The following is a 25,011-nucleotide window of genomic DNA, read 5'->3' as shown; positions in this document are numbered from 1 at the left end:
GGACTGCAGCCACCCAGCAGAACAACTGAGCTATTGCACCTGAGATAGCTTGCACATAACCTTTGGGTAACTGGGAACAACTACTTTAACTTAGCAATAATTAGCTCCCTATGGCAGCTGTAGGTCTGTCCACAAGAATGTTGCTTTCTGCAGAAACTGCTGTCCCAGAGCAAAGCTGATTTCCAGTGAATGCACTGCGGTATTCATACCCCCTTAGGAGTTCTCAGATCACCACAAGTAAGCAACACTGTACTGAGACTTTTTTGGTCCAGACTCTCCTCACTCCCTGCAATAAGTGATGATGTTTGCTCATGCCTTCTTGCATTTTCAGTGGAACGTTTTCATCTGTTGGCAAGGAAACGTACACAGATCATTCCTGCTCTTCTCTTTAGTCTTTAAAGAACTAAGTAGCACTGATGTTATTTGTTTACTTATAGGAAAAAAACAAGTTTTTCTCCAAACAATGCTTTCTCACTCAAAACAGAATTTCCTGAAAAATAATCCCCATTTTCATTAAAGCATATTGCATTTTAGACTCCTTTCAGCAACTTGAGCAATTCCATTACAAACCCTGATACAAGACTTGCTTGAAAAATATTTTCCCCAGAATTCCCCCTGTGATTTATTTTTACCATAGAAATTCTCCAAAATATCAATAGACTAGATTCATACATAAAACAAAAGACTATCCCTGACCCCTGGGTCTTACAATGTAAGCTCTGAACATGAGAACATTGCAGCAGTTCAGGTAATTGTCAGGAAGTCAAATCTTATAGGCAATTGCAGGTTATCTCTGCACCTAAGTTTAGAAAGTGACACTATCTCAGTAGCGAGTACTCAAAGGCACCAATAAGGAAAGGTGTGGTACAGCTATAGAGAATGGCACATTACAGCTGCAGAGAAAGTATGGGCTCCACTACTGCACAGCTGTACAGTTGAACACAACTGACACTGACCTTAATGGCAAAGTTGCTCATCAAATTAGCTCCTTTTTGGTACAGTAAATAAATTCAGATATATTCCAAGGTTTTTTCACAAATAAATGACCTGCTCTCCAACCTGTATTAATTTTAAGTATTAACCATGAAAGATGATGATACTAGCTCCTGGCTACATCAGAGCAATCCTGTGAACTGAATGAAAACTTATACACACAACAGAGGGCAGGATTTTCTCTTAATGTATCAATTTATGCAGAATTATCCAATCTTAGTGATGTGCTAGGCATCCTTAAATAACTATTGACCAATCAAATAGAAAGTCAATCAATAAATTCAGTGATCACCTACTGTTTTATTCATAAGAATTCTTCCTACTCTCTCTTAGTAGCTATTTTTTCCTTCCTTCTTCATTACCTTTTACATTTTTCATCATGTGCTATGTTATTTATCTCCTTTGCCTGGTAACCAGTCTCAGTCTTTTCAAACTCTCTTCATGGGCAAGTTTTTTTCAAGCATAGGATCATTCTCATTTTCTTTCTTTGCACTGCAATTCTGCAAAATCCTTTCAGAATGCACAACAGCATTCCACAAGATAAGGAATCATTCATTTATAACGGCACTGTAACATTTTTCGTATTCTTCTTTCCCCTATCCGTTACGCACCATAGTATCACATTTGCTTTGAGTGCACAGTTACACAGGTTAATGCTTCCCAAGAATCTTACACTACAGACCTGTTCACCAACTTGATTAGAATGGACATTCACTCGTAAGTAAGTGTATGCAGATAATCTAAAACATTGATATCAACAGCTGGGATTCATCTTCCCTAATTTTAGCTGTCAAAAAGTTAGGGGTGTTCTCTATGCTATACTTAACATTCCTTCTAATATTAATGAGAAAGGCGTATTCAAAGAGAGACCTATCTCATCCTGCAATAGGTGCAACAGGAGAAGATAAATTGCCCCTGAAGGTTTTGATGTCTCCACTTACTTTAGAGGAACACAGACTACTGGTTTAGACTAAAAATCTACTGTTTTCATGACAAAAGTTAAAAGAAACAAGTTCCTCTCTCTAGTCCAAGACATTACTTCTGATTTGTTCCAGCACAGACAGATCAGAACTCATGCACCCATCCTTTATGCAGCGCTACTAAACCTCACCAGGTTCTTAACATTTAGTTTGATATTTATTTATTCATCTCTGTCTAATATTTGAAATTCAAAAGAGCCGGCTCCCGTATTTCTGTCCAAGATTATCCAGACAAAATGATATGCATGAGACATTGCACACAGAGTTAATCTGACACATCCCATAACAGGCAGCTACATCACATGGCTTGTGAGCCTAATACATCCAGGACATATCAGCACTCCTACATATGTACCGAGCAAACACTCTGCATAGCCCATCGACCATATGCTGGACACGCTGGATTTAACACACCTTCAGCTCAGAAAGGTGTGTGATGTAAATCTGAAGTGTCTGTGTGTTCCTCAAGTAGTACATCTGTGCCCAGTTTCTGCAGCCACTTATGACAGGCTGCTGGACAGTCAGAAATCCTGCAAGTGTGACGCAAAAAAGAGGGAAAGTGATAGACAACCCGTGAAAGGGAGAGTCTCCTGCCCAAAGCAGCAGCAATGTTCAGTGTGTATATTTAACATTTTTTAGAAGTGTGGGTATATGATTTTCACTTCAAACACTCATTAAGCTATAATAAAACATTGCTAAGGATGTTCAGGGCACTTGAAGTATTATATATACATACATGCATGTGTTTGTATACACACAAACACACACTTTTTTTTAACTTGAAGCAATTAGCAGCTATTAGCTTGAGCTGCTCACTGTTAATTTGAGGCAGAGGAATGCGCACACCAGGCAGATGTCCTTACTGCGAGCACAAGTTTCTAAACAGAGCAGCCTTGTTTTAACACAGGTGGGAGCTGTGGAATGAGAAATGTCTGTAAGGCTTCATGCTAGCCATAAAGAATTGGATGTTCCACAATACCCTCAGCCACAGACATAAAACATCAGATTAAAAGCATCTCTCTAAAATACTCCTTGGAGAGTAGAGCATTTACTGATTGGAAAGCCATTGCCTCTAGTCAAATCATGACTTAGCAAGTTGCAAAAGCTACATTCTCAGTGTATTGTAGCAGCAGGTCTCCCCATGATGCCAAAGGAAGCAGTAGCAGGCTGGGTTTCATGGGGAAATGAAGGGAGCTGTGGCTCCCATAGCAATCAGTCAACCCCAGAGCAGCAGACTCCCCTACTCACAGGAGGAGAAGTCTGCCAATGTTACTCAAGTGCACGCAGTTTCCACATGGCAGTCCTCCCAGGTCATATGGATCCAGTCCTCCACCTAATCCCAGCACAGAATTAGCAGCCTTCCCACTTAAACTGTCTTTTCTAACAATTTCACAATAAACAGAGCAGACGTTTCTTATAATTTGGATGTTCCCCCAAGAAAGTAAAATAGGAGCTTAATGTAACCCAGTCTTATTCAAAAAGGGAAGCATATGTTTCTTCTGTACCACCCGGATGCAAGCTCCATCTCATCTCATCTCATCTCATCTCATCTCATTCCCCTTCTTCAGCATTGGTGACAAGCAGTTAACATCACCGTGTCTGTAATCTCTGTGTCTCCTGAGCTTTCTAGACCTGGAATCACTGCAGCCTGGCTCCCAGTTTTCACCCAAATGGCACATCTTCAGGAAGTGTTCTTCATACCATACTGTTCAGTCTCACACTTCCACAGGTATGAAATGGGGAGAGATGGCCATGTTCCAGCCAGCCCATGTATTCACAGAAAATCTCAAAAACAAGTAGTTTCTCATTCAATTTCTGTCACTTTCTCCTCATCTCCAAAATCATCATCAACTAGCCAACAAATTTACTGCCATCTTCCACTCTGAAGTTGCCCTGCAACATCTTTTTCCAATCTCTCTGCTATTTTACCTCCTACTGAAAATCTTTGTTCACTCCATTAGCATTACTTGACTGTCAAATCAGCATAAACCGTTGCATTTGTTAAAATGATCACTCACACCTTTCCTTTGTTCTTCTCTGTTCTCTCCAGTTCATCACTAGCTTCTTTGTATTTTCCAAGTAGCCACAACAATAGCAACTTAGAGCTTCTGCGAAACCCATGGACCCTTATGACTATTGATGAATGAACTTTCAAAATATATCAGATTCATCATGAGACAAGTGATGAGCAGAGAGATCAACTGTTTTATCCCAGACCGCATCACCAATCTATAGCAGGCAGATATAGACTCCCAGCTCTTACCACTTGCGGTCCCATGCACTTGTCCTAAGAATATGCTTCCTCTCTTACACAGAACAAATACCTTGCGCAGGCAGAATTCATGTCACATTCGTATCAAGTCAACGTACCTGGATGAAGATATATTCATCCTGAACAACAAGGGAGCTGATGTCAATGGAGCGTGAAAATGGCCCACTCCTTTTGGTCTCCAAGCACTCCTGGATCCGACAGGTCAAATAGTGGGTGTCTGTAATGGGAGAATATATACACATGAGAAATGCCCAGGTAGGAGCCTGTTGTCTGAAAATGTCATCAGCAGTTCAAAAGAAGGTCTCCAAAGGGAAGTCTTAACCTCATCTCCAACTAGCTAGACGTTATTGCATGGTCTACCTCCAGCCTTTAAAAGGGTAACTGCTCTCTGGAGTCAGGAATTCATCACACTTCCACACTCACCATTCCCTTCCCCATTGTGCAAACATCCCTCCAGAGATTGGAGTTCAAACCATAAATGGAGGGTACAAATAATAAATGCATCAGAAAACTGATGATGAGACCATATGGAGCAGAAGATGATTTCAAAAGCCACCCAGGTATATTTTGTCGATTCCACTACCCTGCTGGGAATTATATCCCCATCCTCCCTCTGAAGTACCCTAGCCTTGATGACTGGTTTTAATTATGGTAGTAACACACAAGGAGAAAAAAAAAGCCCAAACCAGCACTATTAAGTTTAACTTATTTTGCTGTGAAAATAACAAGCATCTCCAAAGTCTTTATAGCCAATACAGGCTAGGTATGAAAACATCATGGACATGAAATAGTATGACTAGCTGAAGAGTCCCAACAGTAGTTACATGCACTGCAAGAGGCATCAAATGCTTCTGTCTAGAGAGAAGATGAGAAGACCATCACACTAATGGCATGTCTTGACATTGCTTGAGAGAAGGAACAGGACTGGGAGAACGTGAAGAAGACATAAGGCAAACGCACATACAGAAAGTTGCTCAGAATGGCAAGAAGAGACATGCTCACCACCAGCAAGTTGGCAGGGGTTATAGGTGATTAAGCATTATTTCACTCAGGCTAAGAAAGGATCTCATGAAACAGAACAATCAAGGCACTGTGTCTCTGGATGCATGTAATCTAAATATGCCATCTCTGCCTTTCAACTGCTCTTCTGAAAACTGCAAATTAGGGAGAAAATGAGAATAAAACTAAGATGACGGCTGCAGTGATAAAAGGGTCATAACTCTTACACTGTGGCACTTCTACAGGCTTCTTAGATTCATGCACTTGTTCTCTTTTCTACAAAGGGTGAGGACAGACCATCAAGGAAGAAAACAGTGAGTTTGTAAGGGCTTGGGTAAGCCTGGTGCAGTGATTTTAGTTCACAACTGCACCTATTAACAAGGATCTTGTCAAACTGAGCCCAAAAGGATGAAAGGGAAGTTTAAAAGGACAGTAACTAGCCTAGCAAAGCTACTTACAGGATTCTCCATCCCATAAAACCTGCTATTGTCCTTAGTCTGTGTCTTTCCAGTGACAGCAAAATGTGGTTCAGGGGAAAGCATGACTGAAATCCTCTGACACACAGCTAACTGCCTTCCCAGATTCAAAGACAAGATTCACAAACTGGCAGTTTCCCCTTCCATAGCCTTGTCCCACCAACAGACTCTTAAGAATGCATAAAGAATGCAAGTCAGAGGCACTGATAAGAAGAATAATAATTTTTAAAAAGATATTGTCTAAAAAAAGTCACAAACTACAACCAAGCTTTAATCCAATAAAGGTTCATGACCAGTCGCATAACTGAAGGTCCGTGTTCAAAGGCTGCAGGCCTGGGTCTTGGTTGAGGCACTGGGAATTCGAGGTTAATAAGGGCTACATGGCTGATTCAGAGCAGTTGCACAGGTCTGGCGCAGCAATGAAAATGTAGTCCCACTGATGATGCTAAAGCAGCAGAAAGTGTTGCTGGTGCCAGCTCAGAGTATCTGGAGGTAATTAAAGCGTGTGGTGAAAAATATTCGACATAGAGACAGTGCCAAATAACTGGAATATTGGAGTTGTGCTTTCTCCCAGCATAAAATACCAACAGGAGCAGAGAGGTCGGACTCTCAGCTGGGATGAATTAAGGCTCTTCATCAACTGACACATACACGCTTGGTCCAGAGCTGCTATTTACCTCCTCAATGTGGAATCTAAGACATCTTTGCGGTGGATAAAAGCAACTTCTCAGAAAACAAGAGAGTCTTATATACTGCCATGCTACCCAAAGAGCTCAGCAGCCTTGACTTGTTCTTTGAGGTAGCACTAAAATTAGGCAGAACAAGGAGGAGAGGTCAGGAGCTGTATTTTTAGAAGCTCATTCCCTCCGGTACGTTCTCCCACACAGTCGCCTGGATATTCTTATCCCTCCAAAAAGGGGATAACTTGCTGCTGCTGAGTGACAGAATGGGAAGAAGAATAAAAACCTGTCACAAATAAATGCAAATAAATCACAAGTGTTGACATGACAGCTAGCTTCCTGCCTATTGGGAAATGTGTCATTTTGAGTGTGTTACACCAGCAATCAAATATACTCAAAGAATGGCACCCGATTAATATTTATGGGAAGTTGGTGGTGGAAAAGGGGGGTAGCTCACTACCCATTTTCTACTTAGTCTCTTCTTTATTTATTTTCATATATTTTACAACAAAAGGCCTATAAAAGAAAACACAGAATCAAAAAAGTTATTTTCAAACCTGGCTGCGTTTGGACACAAAAATAATTTTAAGTCTTGCCTTGCTTCCTGCTGCCCCACAAAAAATGAAAAATAATTCCCTTTAAAATATATTAAAAAATCAGGTCAAAATATGACAGTACGCAGTTCACATTTGTGTGTGACTGGAAGCAAGAAATAACCCCAAGTCCCTGCTCAAACTTCTTGAAGGGTATGATCCCTTCATGAGCTATGGTCCCATTTGCAGAGCACATCTTCCCCTACATAGAAAGTACAGGGCCCCTCAACAAAAATGCCAATTAAGAGAGAAGGAGGCATCCTAACTTCCAAGCTGTTATAGAATCATAGAATCATAGAATAGTTTGGGTTGGAAGGGACCTTTAAAGGTCATCTAGTCCAACACCCCTGCAATAAGCAGGGACATCTTCACCTCGATCAGGTTGCTCAGAGCCCCGTCCAACCTGACCTTGAATGTTTCCAGGGATGGGGCATCCACCACCTCTCTGGGCAACCTGTGCCAGTGTTTCACCACCCACAGCGTAAAAAATTTCTTCCTTACATCTAGTCTAAATCTACCCTCTTCTAGTTTAAAACCATTACCCCTTGTCCTGTCGCAACAGGCCCTGCTAAAAAGTTTGTCCCCATCTTTCTTATAAGCCCCCTTTAAGTACTGATAGGCTGCAATAAGGTCTCCCCAAAGATTTCTCCTCCCCAGGCTGAACAACCCCAACTCTCTCAGCCTTTCTTCACAGGAGAGGTGTTCCATCCCCCTGATCATTTTTGTGACCCTCCTCTGGACCTGTTCCAAAAGGTCCATGTCTTTCCTGTGCTGAGGGCTCCAGACCCGGACGCAGTACTCCAGGTAGGGTCTCACCAGAGCAGAGTAGAGGGGCAGAATCACCTCCCTCGACCTGCTGGCCATGCTTCTTTTGATGCAGCCCAGGATACAGTTGGCCACCTGGGCTGTGAGCGCACATTGTTGGCTCACATCCAGCTTTTCATCCCCCAGTACCCCCAAGTCCTTCTCGGCAGGGCTGCTCTCAATCCCTTCATCCCCCAGCCTGTATCGATACCAGGGGTTGCCCTGACCCAGGTGCAGGACCTTGCACTTAGCCTTGTTAAACCTCATTATCTCTGTCTTCTCTGAAGGGAGTTAATTTTTCAGCCCTATTTTGCACAGCCACAAAGAAAAAGGATGGCTGCCCAGAGGGGCAGGTAGCATGTGTCCAAGCTATGCCTTTATAGCCTTGCTTACCTTTCACTGGGAGATGCATACTTTAAGGGATGTTGGCTTCTATCTAGGGATTATTTCCAATTTATATATCATCCCATGCAACACCAGAATTAGGAGGGTTGGGTTGGGGGGGGGGGGGCGGTGTTGGGTTTTACTATGTTCCACTGCAAAGGGAGTTGAGAAGAGCTCCCTATTTCCCAGACAGCCTCAAAAACTTCTCATGTTTATAACCCAACATCCAGCTACTTTCTCAGCCCATCTGTGAATGAGGCAATATGGACATCAAGCAGCCTGAAGGGTTTGCTGCAGCTCAAATGCCAGCATCCATACCTCTGTACAAACCCTTCCCATCAACTTATCTCACTTCGGATTAGGGAATGGCTTTCTCAGATGTGCAGCCATTTTCCTGTTGAGGAGCTTTAAACACCTCCCCATTGCTAATTAACATAGTCTCCCATCTTGAGAATTTGGAGTGTATTTTTACCCTTTTTAGAAGTGATAAAACTGAAGCAATTTCTTGAAATTTGCAGTGATAAGCTGGTGAAATAAGCCAAACTACTAAGTCTCTTCTTTGCCCACCAGTCATGACAGCTTTGGCAGAAAGCAGGAGCACAAGAGGCTCTCTCTGGTGCATAACACCCAAAGATGTGTGTCCCTGAAGGGAGAGGCTGAAATAGTCAAACCTGTCACTGTGCTGAAGGCTGCAAAGGGCAGACCTACGTGCAGGTTACTGTGACCTACAGAGACACAGGACAGCAGGGCCTGCTCCTCCTTGGCAGCATTAACAAGCCAGCTAAAAGCAGGCGTGGCTGGCCAGCATGGCTAATGGGGAGAAGGGCAGCTGATGGAAACAAGTTGCATTGGCAGATTGGCTCAGCTTAAGTCAGGTCTTCGTGCCAGGCAAGACTTAAAATCATAAACTGCCAGTGAAGGTTACCATGGGAGTGGGAAAAAACTAGCTGGCCTCGACAATTTTTCCCCCAAAGGAAAAGAGGATCTAGAAATGTAGACAGGACTGTAAATTATTCCCCGGGAATTAGTGACCATGTTTTATCTTTCTGTTTAGGTTTTTTCCCCTCTTTTCCCTTTAATTAAAACACTGTTTATTGCATCATATCTGTGAGTGGGGAGAAGATTATCTCACTGAACATCAGAAAGTTTAATATATCTTTCCCAGGAGTGCTGGTGGGTGCCTGTGTCAGTGTATTTGTAATAGTTCCCTTGCATCCAACCCTGTCCTTGCTGCTGCCTATTATACCCAGGCAGAAGGTACAGTGCCCAAGGCTCCTACATGTTTTTATAATTTAAAAATGCAAGCCTAGATTATTATTCTGCTACAATAGCTCTGCCAAGATGTCGAAAAAATGTGAAAAACTTCATCTGCTACAAAAGACAGGAACAGCTTGAGATCAGCTAGGCACTAGAATTAGCAGAATCTTGCAAATATTTAAGGAGACTAGACACTGGGGCAGATGTTTTTTCAGAGACCCTACCATTCCTAATGACTAGACAGACAAAACCATGGGGCAAAGCGTCTTGGAGGACAGACACCAGAGCGTTGAACAGGACTTCCACCTCCCAGCTCCGTGATCTTATTGATAGCCCTGACTCATTTATGGATGAATGAGGCTCTAGCATGCCCCACCACCTGTTCCCCAGCCACAGAGCATATTTTAGGCTCCAGTGTCTGAATCGGTATTAGATAGGTTCTTGAGTCCCATTACTGCTAAAAAAAAAAAAGAAAAAAAATCAAGTTCCAGGAGTCTAATCCTAAATACCACTGCCCTCCCCCCCTTTTTTTATTTTTTATTTTTTTTTAATAAAAAGCACGGAGGAAAACAGAAAAAGAGCAAAGACAAATGCCCCCTCTAGTAGAGTCATGTACTTTTCAAGTGGCCAGGGACATTGAAGGCGGGATTCTTGTCTGTGAATTGAACTGAGCAATGGGAATACTCAAATCTATGTCTGTTAATGCTCAAATAAGTGACTGAGCCACTAGACTGACCTAAGAGGCATTAAAAAAGCCTCCCCTTCCTTCTCCCCACTACCGAGGAAAACTTTCATCAGAAACTTTCTGATCAAGAGGAAATAACTGCAGGGACCCATTTTCCAGCAGGTGTAAGTGCCTCAGCCATTTCACTGAGAGCATGAAGGCCCATTTTGGTCACAGAGCCGGCTAGGAGAAAAGTTCAACCTCCCATTCCTAAGTATACAGAGCTGTACCATTTCACACCAGGTGAGGCTATAGCTTCGAGGCAGTCGATGTTTTGTAACACAAACTAATATCGTTTTAAGCCTTAAAAACTCTAATTGGTGCAACACGGTTCTTTTGTGCTGTGCTTGACTGGGAGAAGAGTCATTTTGGTGCTGTCCCTCAGCAGGACATGCCAGCGGGGCCAGCACAGCCCGCCAGGTCTTGCCTGTGCCTGCTGTCTGCTGGGACGACGGCTTGCAATGGGCCTGTTTTGCTGACGCTACTGGTTTAAGTCTGACTTTCAGTGAAACCCTCAATACCATCAACTGCCAATTTCAAAATGCTGAATTTATACATTAAAACAAGAACAAACAGCAAACCCCCGAGCAAACAAGACCTGAAGGAAGAGAGTTGTCTGCGAACTGGGGAGACATCTTTCAAACGAAGCATCTACAACCTTGACACATCCAATATTCAAATAGCTGGGTGAGCAAGTTTAAACTTAGTTTGAAAACAGACTCCATCAGCAGTTTGTTTGCTTACTTGCTTGCTTTTTTTACTTGCTTTCAGCCACTTCTCCCAGCATCCCTGCAACAGCACACACAGCAGCAAAGGCACTGAAGAAGCCTCCCTACTTTGCCCACCCACCCGCCAGCCTGTTTTGCTTTTTCCACATATTCAACAAACAGCTGTCACCCCTGAGCTTTTATTGCCTGGTTATTTATTCAGCTGCCATCACTAAATAGCAGTGGGAGGCCAATAAGTGATTTTAGAAGATCCACAGCCTCAGAGAAGCCACTCTGATAGACAGGAGCTTGTTCACACAGCATCTGACCTACACAGCACTTGAATAAAACAGAGAAAAGTTTGCAACCAACAAAAATGAGGCCTTTTCCTCCCAGAAATCTTCTACAACCTCAGTCCTATACTGCTTTCTACACTGTCCCTGTAGTGTAAAAGGGACACGTCCCATGCTGTGTTGCATTGAGCTGGAGTAAAGCCAGTTCCACCCCAGGAGCAGATGCATTACCATGCTGTAGTTCCTGTGTGAAATACCTAAAACAGTTTGGAGAGAGTGGTGGAAAAAGTCAACTTACTTCTAATACTGTCTTCTTCGCTGGAGGTTAATTACATAGGAATCCATTCTACCACAACTGTGGCTAGATTCATTTCAGTGAGGGATTAAGAACTAGATGTTTTTTCTTTCTTATTTCAGATCCAGGCACCTTTTCAAGGCCTGTAATGTTATGGAGCACCTGTTCATACATTATAAGCAAAACTGAAAAATCCTTTCAATATGAGACAAAGGGTACCTGGGGCATAGGGACATTCTGGCCAGAGACAAGTCTGAGTGTAGGCAATTTCTCAAATTCCCAGGTACAATCTAGCTGTTCTGAACACCTCTGGAAATGCACGGAGGCTGTTCTGCACAGTGCTGGCAGCCCAGCTCTTTATGATTCATGTAAAACACATGATACTGAAACAGCTAAATAGGGAACAGAATAGACAGCTCCTTAGCCCAACAAATTGTGCTTCTGCCCAGCCTCTCCACAAACACAAGCCCTGCAGCCTCTGAATTTCCGCCCAGGGGCTAAGGATAAGAGTATGCCTTACATCAAACCCCATGACCAATACCTTTCCTATCAATTAAAATGTAAATGGGGAGACAAAATGAGCAAAATGAATTTCCATTCCCACTCCATTCTTGACTCAAAGCCCACTTTTTCAGCGTTGGCTGCAGGCACTCACGTCCGTCAGCTGTCCGGGCTTCCATGTGCACAAGGTCAGGTTCTTTATCCAAACCGGTCACCGACCTGGGCGGGGGGGAGAGAGAGAGAGAGAGAAGGCAGCCAGTTAGATAAAAGGCTGCAATCAGACAGAGAGAGGGTGAGGGAAAGCAAAACCAGTTCAAGACTACCTTGTGACACCTGGCATGTAGGTCCCTACCTCCTACCAACTTGTCTCCTTTGTGTTTCTACACAGCCCACTCCCAGGGGCCATATACTAACCTTTAACACAGACATCTTCCCAGACGCTGGTGAGTGAACCTGCTATCCCTTGTCTACAAGGTGAAGACTACATTGATCATTCTTGTGGTGGCAAAGTGAGCTGGTTCCAAGATCCAGCAAAACCAGAGCTCTGTTTTAATGCTGAAGGAAAGAGGAGGGCACAACAGCCTCATGCTTACAGACAGCAAATTAAAAAGGGGTTTTACCTGGCTGAATAGTGACATGAGAGACTGAGTTTCCTGATTTGCCCCTGGTTTGCTGGGCATTCTTGCTATTGTTTACCTCAGTTTCCCCATCTTCAAAAGAAAAACAATGATGCACATATGCATGGTGAAGTTCTGATAAAAAAAATGTGAGAAAGTATCCATTATTCACCCCATGGTCCCATGCCATGGTCCTTGATAATCATGAAAAAAGGCACGATGAGTTTCTTTAACCTCACTGGTTGAAACCCAAGCACCTCAAGTCAAATATTCCTGTGCATTGTTATTTTACTCCCTAAAAATGTTTTGCAAGGCACATTACAAAGACAGTTTTCCTCCTGGTGGAGGGAAAGTCAAGCCCAGAACAGAAATGTTATTAGTGTCCTGGCTGATAAGAATCACTGGGAGATGAACATTTAGTCCTAGCAATGGCTGGCAGGGGGAAAAAAAAAATCCATAGATGTCCACGTGATTTATGGAGCTGCTTCTCCTGAGTTAACCAAAGGGTTAGATTAAAAAGGGACAACGTCAAAAATCAGTTTCTAATTTGGTGGAAGCTGAATTTGATACAGTAGATTGTAAATAATAGATTCCCTCCGAGTCAGCCAACGTTCACAATTCCCTAATGTTCCGAAACACTTTTATCACAATCTTTTGCTGCTTTCATCCTTGGGGCATCAACAGCTAAAACATTTAAAAAAAAAAAAAAGGAAGAAGAAGAAAAGAACAAACAAAATACAGATGCTCTGATACATTTTTGTGGGTCTCACAAAAAACATAGCAATTGAAGCAATGACAAACATACAAATGTGCCGGAGTTCAGCTAAGATCAGCCAGTGCTGCAAATGCCGAAACAACTACATTATGACCCACTGTGTAGGTAACTGAAATTGGCACTGCTTGTTAACTAGAGCATGGCATCAATAGCAAATCCATTCACAACACACTGTGAATTGTGGCCAAAAAACCACAACACAACAAAACAAAGCCGCACAGGCAGAGCTTTCATCATTCTACTCCCAGTGAAAAACAGTCTGCTCCTTAATCGCTACCATCAGTTTCAGGGTGATCCCACAAGGAAGAAAGCGCTGTTTGTTATCGGTAAGGATGCCAGAATGGGCCTGAGTCCCTGTGACCGAGCAATTATCAGGGTCAAATTTTCCAAATATCTGGACACAGTTAACAGTGACAGTAGGACAAATAGAAATTCCTTAAACTGTCAGTGAAAAACATTATGGTGTGCAGCAACATTATTTCCCAATGTATAGAAAGGGCATACATCTTTCTGGTCCACGGCAGAAGTCTTATGCCTTTTTCCCATAAGTAGCCCTAAATGCTGTAATTTCAGCTGTTTGGCAATCATGACCCTTGCCTATGACATGCCAACAGGGACAGAGGTACGTGCTTACCAACGTAGCTATACAACACAGCTTTATCAAACAGAGCGGTAATTTCAGCACTTTTAGGTACAGATCGGGAACACATTAGGGACCTGCCCCACAGCCCTTCCCAACAGGCCTCCTACTCAAATCCAACCTTCACCCTGGAGGGTGCGCTCTCCAGGCTTCCTTCTGGAAGCCAGACACCAGCTTTTTACCCAGAGCTGTTTACTGTGTCTTGACACCACAATGCCAGGCTGCCTCACCTGCTCCCCACGACACCCCCTGGGTCCCTCCCCGCCAGATGGAGGGGGCGCTGTGCCCCCCCTGCAGCAATGGGGCAAACCTACTCCTGGCCCAGGTAATAAGAAACATCAGTATAAGGCCTGCCACAACAATATCCATTTTAAAAGGGACTGTAATTTGAAGAACGTAAGCATTTCCAAACAAAATCCAAAATACTCATTACCATTATGTGTTTGCATACACAAGCTCTGTGGATCGACTCCACTTATAATGCCTATTACATGAGCACCAGGGGATGACAGGAGTCTCCTGAAACATGTCATTCTAGCTTGAATTTCCTTCCCAGTGCCATCTACTTGTTCCCTTAATTAGTTTTGATAAGCCTGGTGGTTCTTTTCAGAACAATGATGAAAAAAGGACCAGCATACAGCAACCCCTTAGTACTCCCCTCTGCTCGCCAAATACCGTATTTCAAGTGGAAAAGCTCACAAAGCAATCTCCTGCAACCCAAAAGCAAGACAAGCTCCTGTTATCTGCAGGCAGATAACAAGCCTGTAAAGTAATGCATCAGTCATCCTTCCTTCTCCCAAACCAAGTCACTCTGTTATATCAAAGACTCTGATTGCAAAACAAATCCCCAATCAATGATGTTTCTTCATGCCTCACCTCACGTCTGTTCCCACTAGCAAAGAACACAGCTTTGCTTTGCAGTGCTCTGACTCGTGAGTACAGGTATTTTCAGTAAATGGTCCCTCATCATTTGTCTGGAGAAGCTTTACATGAGGAATGCAAAAAAGTTAGGCAGTGGAAAGAGCAAGATGTGAATGCAGGTCCTGGAGAACAGCTGCAAAAATGCACACACAGACTGTAAAGCTATTCCTTTACCCCATGCAGTAATTTCTCTGGTCTTGAGAACTCACTACAACAACCTCCCAGGTCTGGCAATACAAAAGCATCAACAAAACAAGAAGAGACACCTTCACAGCCTTATATTTTCTCATACATTATCTATCTGAAGAACGTTTGGAGGATGCACTGCTCGAAACTATTTGAGCAACTAAAGTATGATGAGGAGAGATGTCAGCATCCCTTGACTTACCATTTCACTTGTGTGTTCTCTACAACCAAGTGGAGCCCACAGAGTGGGGTGGCTGGGAAGGGGTTTAATGGCTCTCTGGCTGACGAACAGCTCTATTTCAGAGGCTTACAAAGACAAGAGTATGTAACAACACTCAGAAGCCTAAGCTCAGCTTGAAAACAGTTTTCCTGCCACATGGTCACACCTCAGGCTCCATGCACAGCTCAGCTCTGTGTTTTGTATGTGCACAAACTCCAGACAGCAAAACTAAACCAAGGTCCACAAAATGCACCCATGTGTGCTGCTGCCTGGGATGGCTGTGGGGAGGAAAAAAGGGCACTCTTGCTGTGAGAAACCATGCTAAATCAACATCCTTCACCATCCTTATTCATTTATCACCACTCAGATGAGAAAATGCTGAGAGGATGCAGGCAGAAGTGACAGGAAGGGTCATTTTTTTGCTGCTGACATGTTCCCTGACTGCTGCAAAGGCAGTTTTCAAAATGTGGAGCCTGCAGGCAGTATTGCAGCTGGTGCAGGATCATTGGCCAATTAAGAATTCTCCGAATCCCATTAGGAAGGAAGCAATGATTACTTTTCTCTATCTTCTGCTGCTGCTCTTCTTTTTTGTTCTCATGGTAGCTCTTGGTTTTCACAAGAGCTTTCCTCCCTTCTTTTCAGAAGAGGATTGTGTGCTCTTGAAAGCTGAAGAATGGATAGGACCCTGGCAAGACCCTGATCTCTATCGTGAGGGAAGAGCGTTGTGCATGGATGCAAATTTACCAGGCCGCTCTGCTGATATTTCATCTCTGTCCGGGAGGCAGAGCAAGCAAGGAGGGCAAGGAAAACACAGTATTCTGCACTGTAAGTAGCTATTCCTGAAATGTTTTTATATTAGACAGTATATAGTTCAAAATGAAACATGTTAGCACACGCAAAGAGAGGAAAAAAGAAATACACAGACGCTCTGAATTACCTGCCTGCTGCACACCTCAGCTCACTGTTTCTACCAACTCTACTGCCTTTCCATGGAATAAACCATTTTTGCATTTTTTTTTACCCATTTTCCAGACATCAAGTATTTAACAATGAAGGACAGCATTGAGATTTAGCTACTCTAGCTACTCTTAGATCAAGAATGCTGAGCAATACAGACTGCCTGCTGTTGATCCTTGCTCCCTAAACCATCAATAAAGAATAAGAGATGCTCTATTCCTCCATCTCCTGGACCCATTAGCTTGGAGGTCGGTATCACTGGATATCAGTAACATTTGTGTCAAGGATTTACAAGGTAAAAAATCAGGTCACAGGGATCAGCCTTTCAAACTTGGTCTGGAATCTGCTGGATTGAGCTTTTTGCCAGGGTTTCTGACCAGTAAAGATGGCATTCAGCAGCTCTGGCTTTGAAAACAAAATAAAAACTTTTACAATGGATTGAGACTTTCCCAAGATGCCAACTTGGAAACTCATTTTTGCAGGCTGGGATGTCAAACTGAAGGCAATTGTCACTGCTCATGTAAAGAGACAGAGGAAACAGGTGGAGACTACTTAGCAGGATGTTGTGCAGTAGGTAAGGGCTGGAAATGGAAAGGAACAAGGCACATTTATTGTGCAATAATATGTAAAGGGGGAAAAACACATCCTCTTGCTGCAGGCAACTGCAGTCAAATTAGTGGATGTTGCCAATTAGTCTGCTGCAATTTTGATTGTATCCTGCGACAGAAGTGAATAAACACTTCTGTCTGGTACCAGGCAAGCAGTGCATGGGACTAACTCATCCAAGCAACAAAAGGGCCATGTCTATATGGGCAGATGGGAGCAGAAACTGATCCATACAATTCCTGCTCAACTGATCTGGATTTTTTCACATTGCACCATTGCTAACTTATACATACCTTTCCAACATGGGCCAACAGCCAACAGGCTACCTTCTCTATCTGATAGGGCATCACATTTGCCTAGGTATCAATAACTGCAGTTACCTTCAGATGGTAAAGGGGATTCTGTGTATTCGTCTGTTATTTACTGCAGTCAAATCTAAAACTAGATCCATCAGCCATTAACTCTGTGCACGTAACAGCCAATGTGCACACAAGCTGCATACACCCCAGGCCGACAACACGCCATAAACTACCCTAGTTAAGAACGGATACAAATGTTGAACTGTTGGCGGAAAGAATGTATTTATTAAGCACATAAATACAGTACCATTCTCTGTGGCTGAAAAGGAGGAGGCGCTGCTGGATGGGATAGGATGTGGTGAGGTCTCTGAAGAGCTATGGACAAAACCTCCTTGCACAGCATATTTCAAATGAAGCTTGGAAAAAAAGCTGGGCAGGAAGATACTGTAAGAAAGTGTCTTAGCCAGGTCCCTGGAGCTTTCTAAATCTTTTTCCACTGCTAATTTCCGTGATGCTACAATTCTGGTCATCGGCAGAAGTAATTGTTGTGCGACTCAGCTTGCAAGATAAGGCAAAAAAATTGCCAAGTGTTTATTCTCAGCTAATTTCTTTTCAGCAGAGCCAATCCTTTTTAGAAAGGTCCCAATGAGTTTTAAGGAGGTGTTCTGCCTGGTATCTCAAAGGAAACAAAACTTAAGGCGTTCACAGCCTCTGCATGTCTTTCCATATGTGCATACATGCCTCTGCCTACCTGCATCCCATCCCCACTACCTGCTGAATGTCTAAACGAATTACCTGTAACCTCAGTGGAGGTAGTTCTGGAGGTCCCAGAACTACAAAGTTGCTACGCACAGTTGTTTCATGGATACAGCAGGCCAGGAAGAGGAAAGAGGTCCAAATCAATCCTTTCCTTGAAGGGAAAGCTGACATTTAGGCTCAACCATGTCACTGATCACTAGAGAATCCACACAGCAGGCTCTGCTGCACACAGAAACTTTTTTTCCTCTTCCCAGTACATAAAAGAAGGTGACTCTATATCATGGAAATCAACAGCAATGGGAAAGAAGTGCCACTGAACCTGAGAATACCTTTAAAAGATATTTATTAACAGAACAAAGCTGCTGTTGATTCATGTTTTTTTCCTTTTCCCTGCATGCTAATACCAAAACCTAAGAAAGTACAAATATTCTGTGTCTAGTTCTCATCCAGTTAATGGGTCTTAGTCCTTTAAAGTCCTCTGGCATTTCTTCCCCAACCTATACTATAAACCCCAATAAACATAATGAAATTTTTGTGAAATAAACTCAAAAAAGTGTGTGGGTAGAAAGGTGAAGATCCTTACTCACAGCCCCGTCAAGGTTTGAAAGGGCCAGCAGCACAGGCAGGGCATGTGCTGGAGGTGGCATCTTAATTTCCCAGCCTGAAATAACTTCTCTTGGGGACTGAGTCTCATGCAGGGAGCAGATCTGTCAGCTACGTCAAGCCAGCACTCATAGCGGGTGCGCTCCCAGGTGCAGTCACAGTCCTGCTGCTTACTTATGAACTAAATAAGCTACTCCCGTGCAGCCTGCTGCTCCTGACTCATCAGGGTACAGCCGATCCACGATATATAAAAGCAGCCCCGGGGGCTTATCCTGATTGAATAAGAAGCCTTTTTTTGCCAAGTCCTAGCAGCACCAGCATCAGGATATGGTGGAAGTAATGAAGCATCAGCTCATCAAGTTAAGATGTTATTATCTTGGAGACATCTCAGAGCTTCAGTGCACAATATACCATCAGCTCTCTGTCCCACGTGCATCCAACACAGACAGCGATGCTTTGAGGAAGGCATTTCTAGAGAGGAGAGAGGGGATTTACCTGGGATTAGAGGTCTGCAAACTTAATGGTGGACAAGTTTGAAATATATTCCAACAGAAAGGTTTGATTCTGTTTTGGCTTCTGAAGGAAGGGACATGTTTTGCAGGACACATTTGATTTTATTTTTTTTTTAATATTCTAAATTTCAAGTCCTTTGAGGAAACAAGAATAAAAGTATATTTTTTGAAACACTAAAAAATGACATATTTTTAGCTTTTTCTCCCTTCTCATCCTTTGCTTCCCCCACCATCCCTCTTTTTCTGGAATAGGAGAGGAAAAAACAGAAAAAACAGTATAAGAAGTGGAAACCCGAAATGCAGAAATTATTGTGTACAAAAGTCATTTTGGTGATCAAAATCTAAGCCAAGTTTTTTTTTGGGGGGGGAAAGCCACTCCAGAGGAATAGTTCATTCTACTTAACCAAAATTTGTTTCCCAATGGAAGATTTGGGAGTAGAACAGTTTGTGGGGGGCGTGCGGGGGTGTGGTGTGTGTGGTTTTTTCAGCTTTTTGGAAAAAATAAATAAATCAGGGAAATGACATTTTCTAGCCAGCTGTGCTTTGCGCAGATCTGTGAAACTCAAGCACAGAGTTTTTGTTTCTCTTCCAAGACTGATCAGTGACATATTGACTGGCTTTCATCTCTTTCCCTGCATTTGGTTTAAAACTAGTTTAGTGCCTACTATATTATGAAGCCCAGTTAATTAACGTTTGCCCAGTGCTTGGCTACCCTCCTTTGAAAGTTATGTAGATGGGGAATTGCTATAGATTATTGCTTTGTTTTTTCAGGAAACATGAATCAGCCCTGTTTCTCACCACTTTAGAAAAGCAAAGTACATGCTCAAAGACTCCATCAGCTCAGCCTGCCAGTCCTGCAGCCAAGGACTTCACTGGAGTTACTGTTGCCCTCGCTGGAAGGGAATGTTTAGAAGACTCGTAACATTCCTTTGAGTTTGTCTCCTAGCAGAAGTATCTTAAACATGACCCGTTCAAGTAATGTTTCACACCAAAATAAGAATTCTCAGTTCACTGTGTGTTTAATTGCCCTCATTTGTATGAACATTTTCTGACTGACATTATGACATGCCTGAAACGCTAAGGCTCAGTGATTCAGCTATTAACAGCCCCAGGCAGAATATAGTGCCTCTGAAAAGCTTCAGAGTGAGAGCACCATTTAATAAATGAATGCAGCAGTAGATGGATAAAAATAAAACTGAAATTGTCCAAAGAGGGGATGCCAGTATGAAACTTGGCACAGGCAAAATGTATAGGATATGCTGATGAGCCCCATATGCGTATGGGCATTGTACATTGTATTAATTAAGGAAGGATGAGTCTCCACATTCCCTGTTGCACAATATTGTGAAGAATCACCCTGGGATATCATCTAACATTCTGGAAAAAAAATTGTGGTTCAGTTTATGCATTTTGGAGAAAGGCAATGTGAAAAACTAGATTTCTGTCACAAACCTTTTGTCACAGTTGTTTCTCTTCATTTCAGACGCTAACCTGAAGAGAACAAATGGCTTATTTCATTCTTTCTCTTTTAACCATCAGCCAGGAAAGGAAGAGAGAGAGAGAGGAAAGAAGAAGAAGGGGAAGGAGGGGAAAGACAGAGGAGAATAAACTACTCTGTTCTGGACCAGCAAGTATAAATGCATGAAGGTGTCTCCTTGCCCCAAAAAAATCACACTCAATTAGCTGCTGAGAGTGAGATGCTCATTTGTCCCAACATCCACAAGAGGAAAAGACAAAGAAGCAGGAAACAAAAAGGATTCTGGCAGCAGACAGACACGCAAAGACAGGCTCTGTCTGTAGAAACAGCAAGTCTGCGTGGCTATGATGAGTAAAAGCAATGGTGACAGAAGGTCTGCAGATCACCGTGTGTCTCGTGACAAGACAGGTTTGCATTCAAAACAGCAGCATCCTCACAGACAGAATGGAGAGGAGATGAATAAAATGGCCACAGCCGCTTGCAGATCTCTCCATCAGTGGAAGAGTGACACTGTAGCAGGAGAGACCAGAGAAACCACGGAGCTTTTGTGGGTTCCTTTGCTTCAAGTTAGATGGATGCACCAACAATAAGGAGACAAGGCTGCCCAGGGAGCTGAGCCCTAGACGCACTCCCAGCTCTTCACAACGGCAGAGTCCCAAAGCATCCCCATCCCCAAAGCATTACCCTTTTCAAGTAAGAAAGCTCAGGGCAGAATGCTGCAATGGGAGTTTGTGCTACCCACACGTCAAGAAGTAAAGTTGTATGGTCAAGCTGTAGGTAAATCAAGAGCTTCTCTTTGTTGGGTTCTTAATTTGTTGTTACAGCTGAGCAATAAAAGGAAAGAAATGTACAAGACCAAATGAAAAGTAATACTCTGCTGTTTTCTAGCCTCGAGGCAAATTCCAAAGTGTCAACTCACTGTTCAAATCTAATGATTTGTAGAAAGAAAAAAAAAAGAATTCTAGAGAAATTACAGCAGATCCAGAAATGGCTTTAGGGAGTCACTGTTATAGATTGCCCCTAAAATCACTATTATAATGGAACATGTCTCCTTCCCTCAAAGATTTTCAATCAAAATCTGAAAACCAAAAATATTGTGAGCAAAACCTAAGAATCTTTCTGCACCCTTTGGCCAAAAACCTGGCAGGGTTTTTGGTTTGTTTTTCTTTATTTTTTCCAATAAAAAGCAGGATTTTCTCCTATGGGAGAAAACCCAGATCTATAGCAATCACCTCTGAAGTCTACAGGTATTATTTATTATTTCCTCAGTCCTTGCCGGCAGTCACAGGTCAGTATATTTCTCTCTCTCAAACTCAGCTGCAGAACTTCTGATATTTCACTAAACATGCAAATGTATCCACATCCCATTTTCATTGCCTTCTGCCCAACGGAGAACAATTATCTGTGAGATAATTACAGAGCTATGATAACCACTGCTATCTCCTATTCCAATTAGCTCACTACAAATATACAAGTAAAACAGCCTCACTCACTGGCTTCTCATCCTTGTTCTGTATATGATCAGCAAGAGACAAGTTACTGAATCAACGTTATTTAAAAGAACCTGTAGTGCAGTTAATAAGATACTCCTTCCTGCTCTTACGTTCTGATGTAGCTTTGCGCTCACTATGCTTAACAATAGCAGAATTAAACTCATCTCATTCTACAGAGGAGGCTCAGGGGAATGCCAAGGAACGAAAGGATGGGAGTTTCAATTTCTTCTCTTGCCGTGAATGAATTCTGCCTCATATAACTGCTGATGAATTGTCATTTTAAGAGAGTTTGTTAATTTCCAACAGGCAGAAGGCATAAAGAGGGACCTCCTTATCTTTAATGGATGTTATTGAGTGACACAAATGGCTCACGTTTAAATGAATGCAGAAACATCTTGTCTGTTTTGCCATGATAACACTGCTCTTTCTGCACAGCATGGGTTCAGCTCCTTCTGTTAAATAAAACAACTGTTTTTGTTCAACTTAATGGCAGGCAAACTTCCAAAGGTTCAGAGGCTGAAGTCAGTTCAGGGAAATGAACTGGAATTTATCTGGGTCCCTCCTGATTCTTCTTGAGAAAATCTACCTGAAGAGCTTTGAGGTATGACTGAAAATCTAGTTTCAAGCAAAAATGGTCCCTGATATATTGATGTACCTACTGAGGATAAATTCTCCATTAGATTGCAACTTTCTCCGATGCAAGAATGCTTCCAGCCCCAGCTGCTGTAAAGTAACAAGAGTTGTAAGAACCCACACAACGATGCATCTCTGGAAATCCAAGTGGGCCATCTGGGATGAGGTCTGGGGCAGCAGGGAGGCCGGGTCCAGGAAAGCTGCTCAGCTCCCTGATGTCAGCAGGTGTTTTGCCACTGAATGAAATGGCTGGAAAATTATGTCCACAATCAGAGTATGTGAAAAGGTCATTCCTCAACTTCTCAGAACAGTGGTGACTTTTAAAACAACTCCCAAAGATTTCTCTGCGAGTCATCTAAAAGCAAGAGGGGTTTTCTCCCACAATGAAAATTCGCCCATTTGCCCAGAAACAGAGACTACTGTGGTATAGAACAAAGGCCAAAAACCTAAGCCAAATCCCACACAAGAAAAGTGGGAGGATATTCCTTGCTAGCCAGAGAGCACAAAATACGATACTACCGTCAGCCCGGAAGCCTAGTTTTTGATTAGCTTTGCCAAGCTATGACAGTATGGGAGATCCCCATATGCCTCAGGGAGATGCATTATTCAATGTATTAATTTGACCAAAGGCCAAAACCTAAGCCAAATCCCACACAAAAAAAGGAGGAGAATATTCCTTGCTAGCCAGAGAGCAGAAAATATGATAGTACCGGCAGCCCGGCAGCCTAGGTTTTGATTAGCTTTGCCAAACTGTGACAGTATGGGAGATCCCCATATGCCTCAGGGAGATGCATTATTCAATATATTAATTAGAGGGCTGACTTTCATCACTGCTTCCTACAAAGTATCACAAAGAATTACTCTGGGACCATTACTGACAGGCTGAAATTAATTTGTGTTTGAGTTCACGTGCATCAGGGAGAGACAAAGTGAAGTCAGCCCAGGCAGGCTGCATGAGTCTGCAGGACAGCATTTAAGCTTCCAACACTGGCCTGTGAAACACTGCGATGAAGTTTGGACATCTTATCCCTGTTGCATGAGAAGGAAACAGATCATTCCACCATGCACTGTCCAGACAGACGTGGCATTGGGATCCAGTCCAGGGATCAATCTTAATTGGGAGAAATATTCAACAAATTCCTCCTTAGATCTTTCTTACTAGCGGCTTATCTGGTTTGCTCCAGTCTCAGACACTTAGTCACAAGAGACTGGGGGGGATTACAAAGTGTTCCAAGATTAGCAGTGGGGGAAATAAGAGAAGAGTCTGGTCCCTGGGACGTAAAGAAACCCGATAGATGAGAGTCCAAAGCAAAAGGCTGAAAGCCCTAACTGCAGTACAATATGTGACATTTCGTGATAAGCATTAAATTTAAAACCAATGAACAGAAATATTTCAGCCCTTACTTTTCCAGTCTTAAAAAAAAAAAAAATCACTGCCAGCCACAGTACATTAAAGTCATAAATATGGCTAACATCACAAATTGTACTAACGTCACAACAAATCACAAATTCTAAAAGCCAGACAGTATTTATGTAAGGACATCCACAGTTACATTAGTGGAGAAGGGGTAATCCCTCCTTCTGCAAGATATGCTGTGTTTCTCAAGCAAAAGGAGGTCAGAAAGAAAAGTTCCTCAAAGGCAACTTCCAAAATTGCCCTCCCAGAGGGTATTACACCACCCTTTGAAAGAACTCATTCTGGCTGTGATAGCAGCCAGAATTTCAGAGGTGGTATATGAATTGTAAGTTTGCTATCATGTGGCTCTTTTCTTGTTGTTCATTTATTATGTAGTTCATGGGTTTTAAATGAGAATTTGAAGTATTTTAAATTATTTCCCTTCATGATCACACACAATCCTTGTAGCCAGTATGCTTTTCTTTTTTCTTGCTAAAACAGCTTTGAGCCCAGGGAGCCTGATAGCATGGCATCCACAGGACTTTTACAAAGTCAAACACTCATTTTCCTAGGAAAGCAGGCAGTACGGAGAAGAGCATCACACAACAGCAAAGTCAGGCAATGAACATCCTTTAGGAGTTCTTCCAGCGCATCAGCTACTATTTAGAGCTTAAATTCATAGTACAAGAGACTAGTTGTATCAAATGTCCCTTGTAAGATGAAGTCATTAGTCAGCATAAAGTGTAAATATAACCCAGAAACCCAAATATCTTTGCTTTTAGTCCCAGGTAAACTAGAAAATATTCCATAATACTCCTCCAGTAGTGTACTAGGGTTTTTTGTCACCTTCTACAAAGATGCTTTCTGAGATCCAACTATTTGTGTCAATCTCTCATAAATTAGTTTTAAAAAAACATGGACTGTGCTCAAAAACGGGAATGGTAATCTAAACATTACAC

At 42.6% G+C, this 25,011-nt stretch overlaps 1 protein-coding gene across 1 annotated transcript in view; it reads right to left on the bottom strand.

Annotated features, from left to right (window-relative positions):
- SORCS3 (sortilin related VPS10 domain containing receptor 3) overlaps positions 1–25,011 on the bottom strand; it is a 314,167-nt gene that overhangs the window by 78,521 nt on the left and 210,635 nt on the right. The window contains exons 6-7 of the mRNA XM_076338968.1: positions 12,113–12,177; positions 4,344–4,462 (exon numbers count right to left, since the gene is read on the bottom strand). Of these exons, the coding sequence (XP_076195083.1) occupies positions 4,344–4,462; positions 12,113–12,177 (184 nt within the window). The remainder of the gene's footprint in view (positions 1–4,343; positions 4,463–12,112; positions 12,178–25,011) is intronic.

Source organism: Aptenodytes patagonicus, chromosome 5 (genome assembly GCF_965638725.1).
Source record: "Aptenodytes patagonicus chromosome 5, bAptPat1.pri.cur, whole genome shotgun sequence".
In the NCBI taxonomy this organism is placed as follows: Eukaryota; Metazoa; Chordata; class Aves; order Sphenisciformes; family Spheniscidae; genus Aptenodytes; species Aptenodytes patagonicus.
The sequence above is the reverse complement of the archived record's forward strand: the minus strand, read 5'-3'. Positions and strand labels throughout refer to the sequence as shown.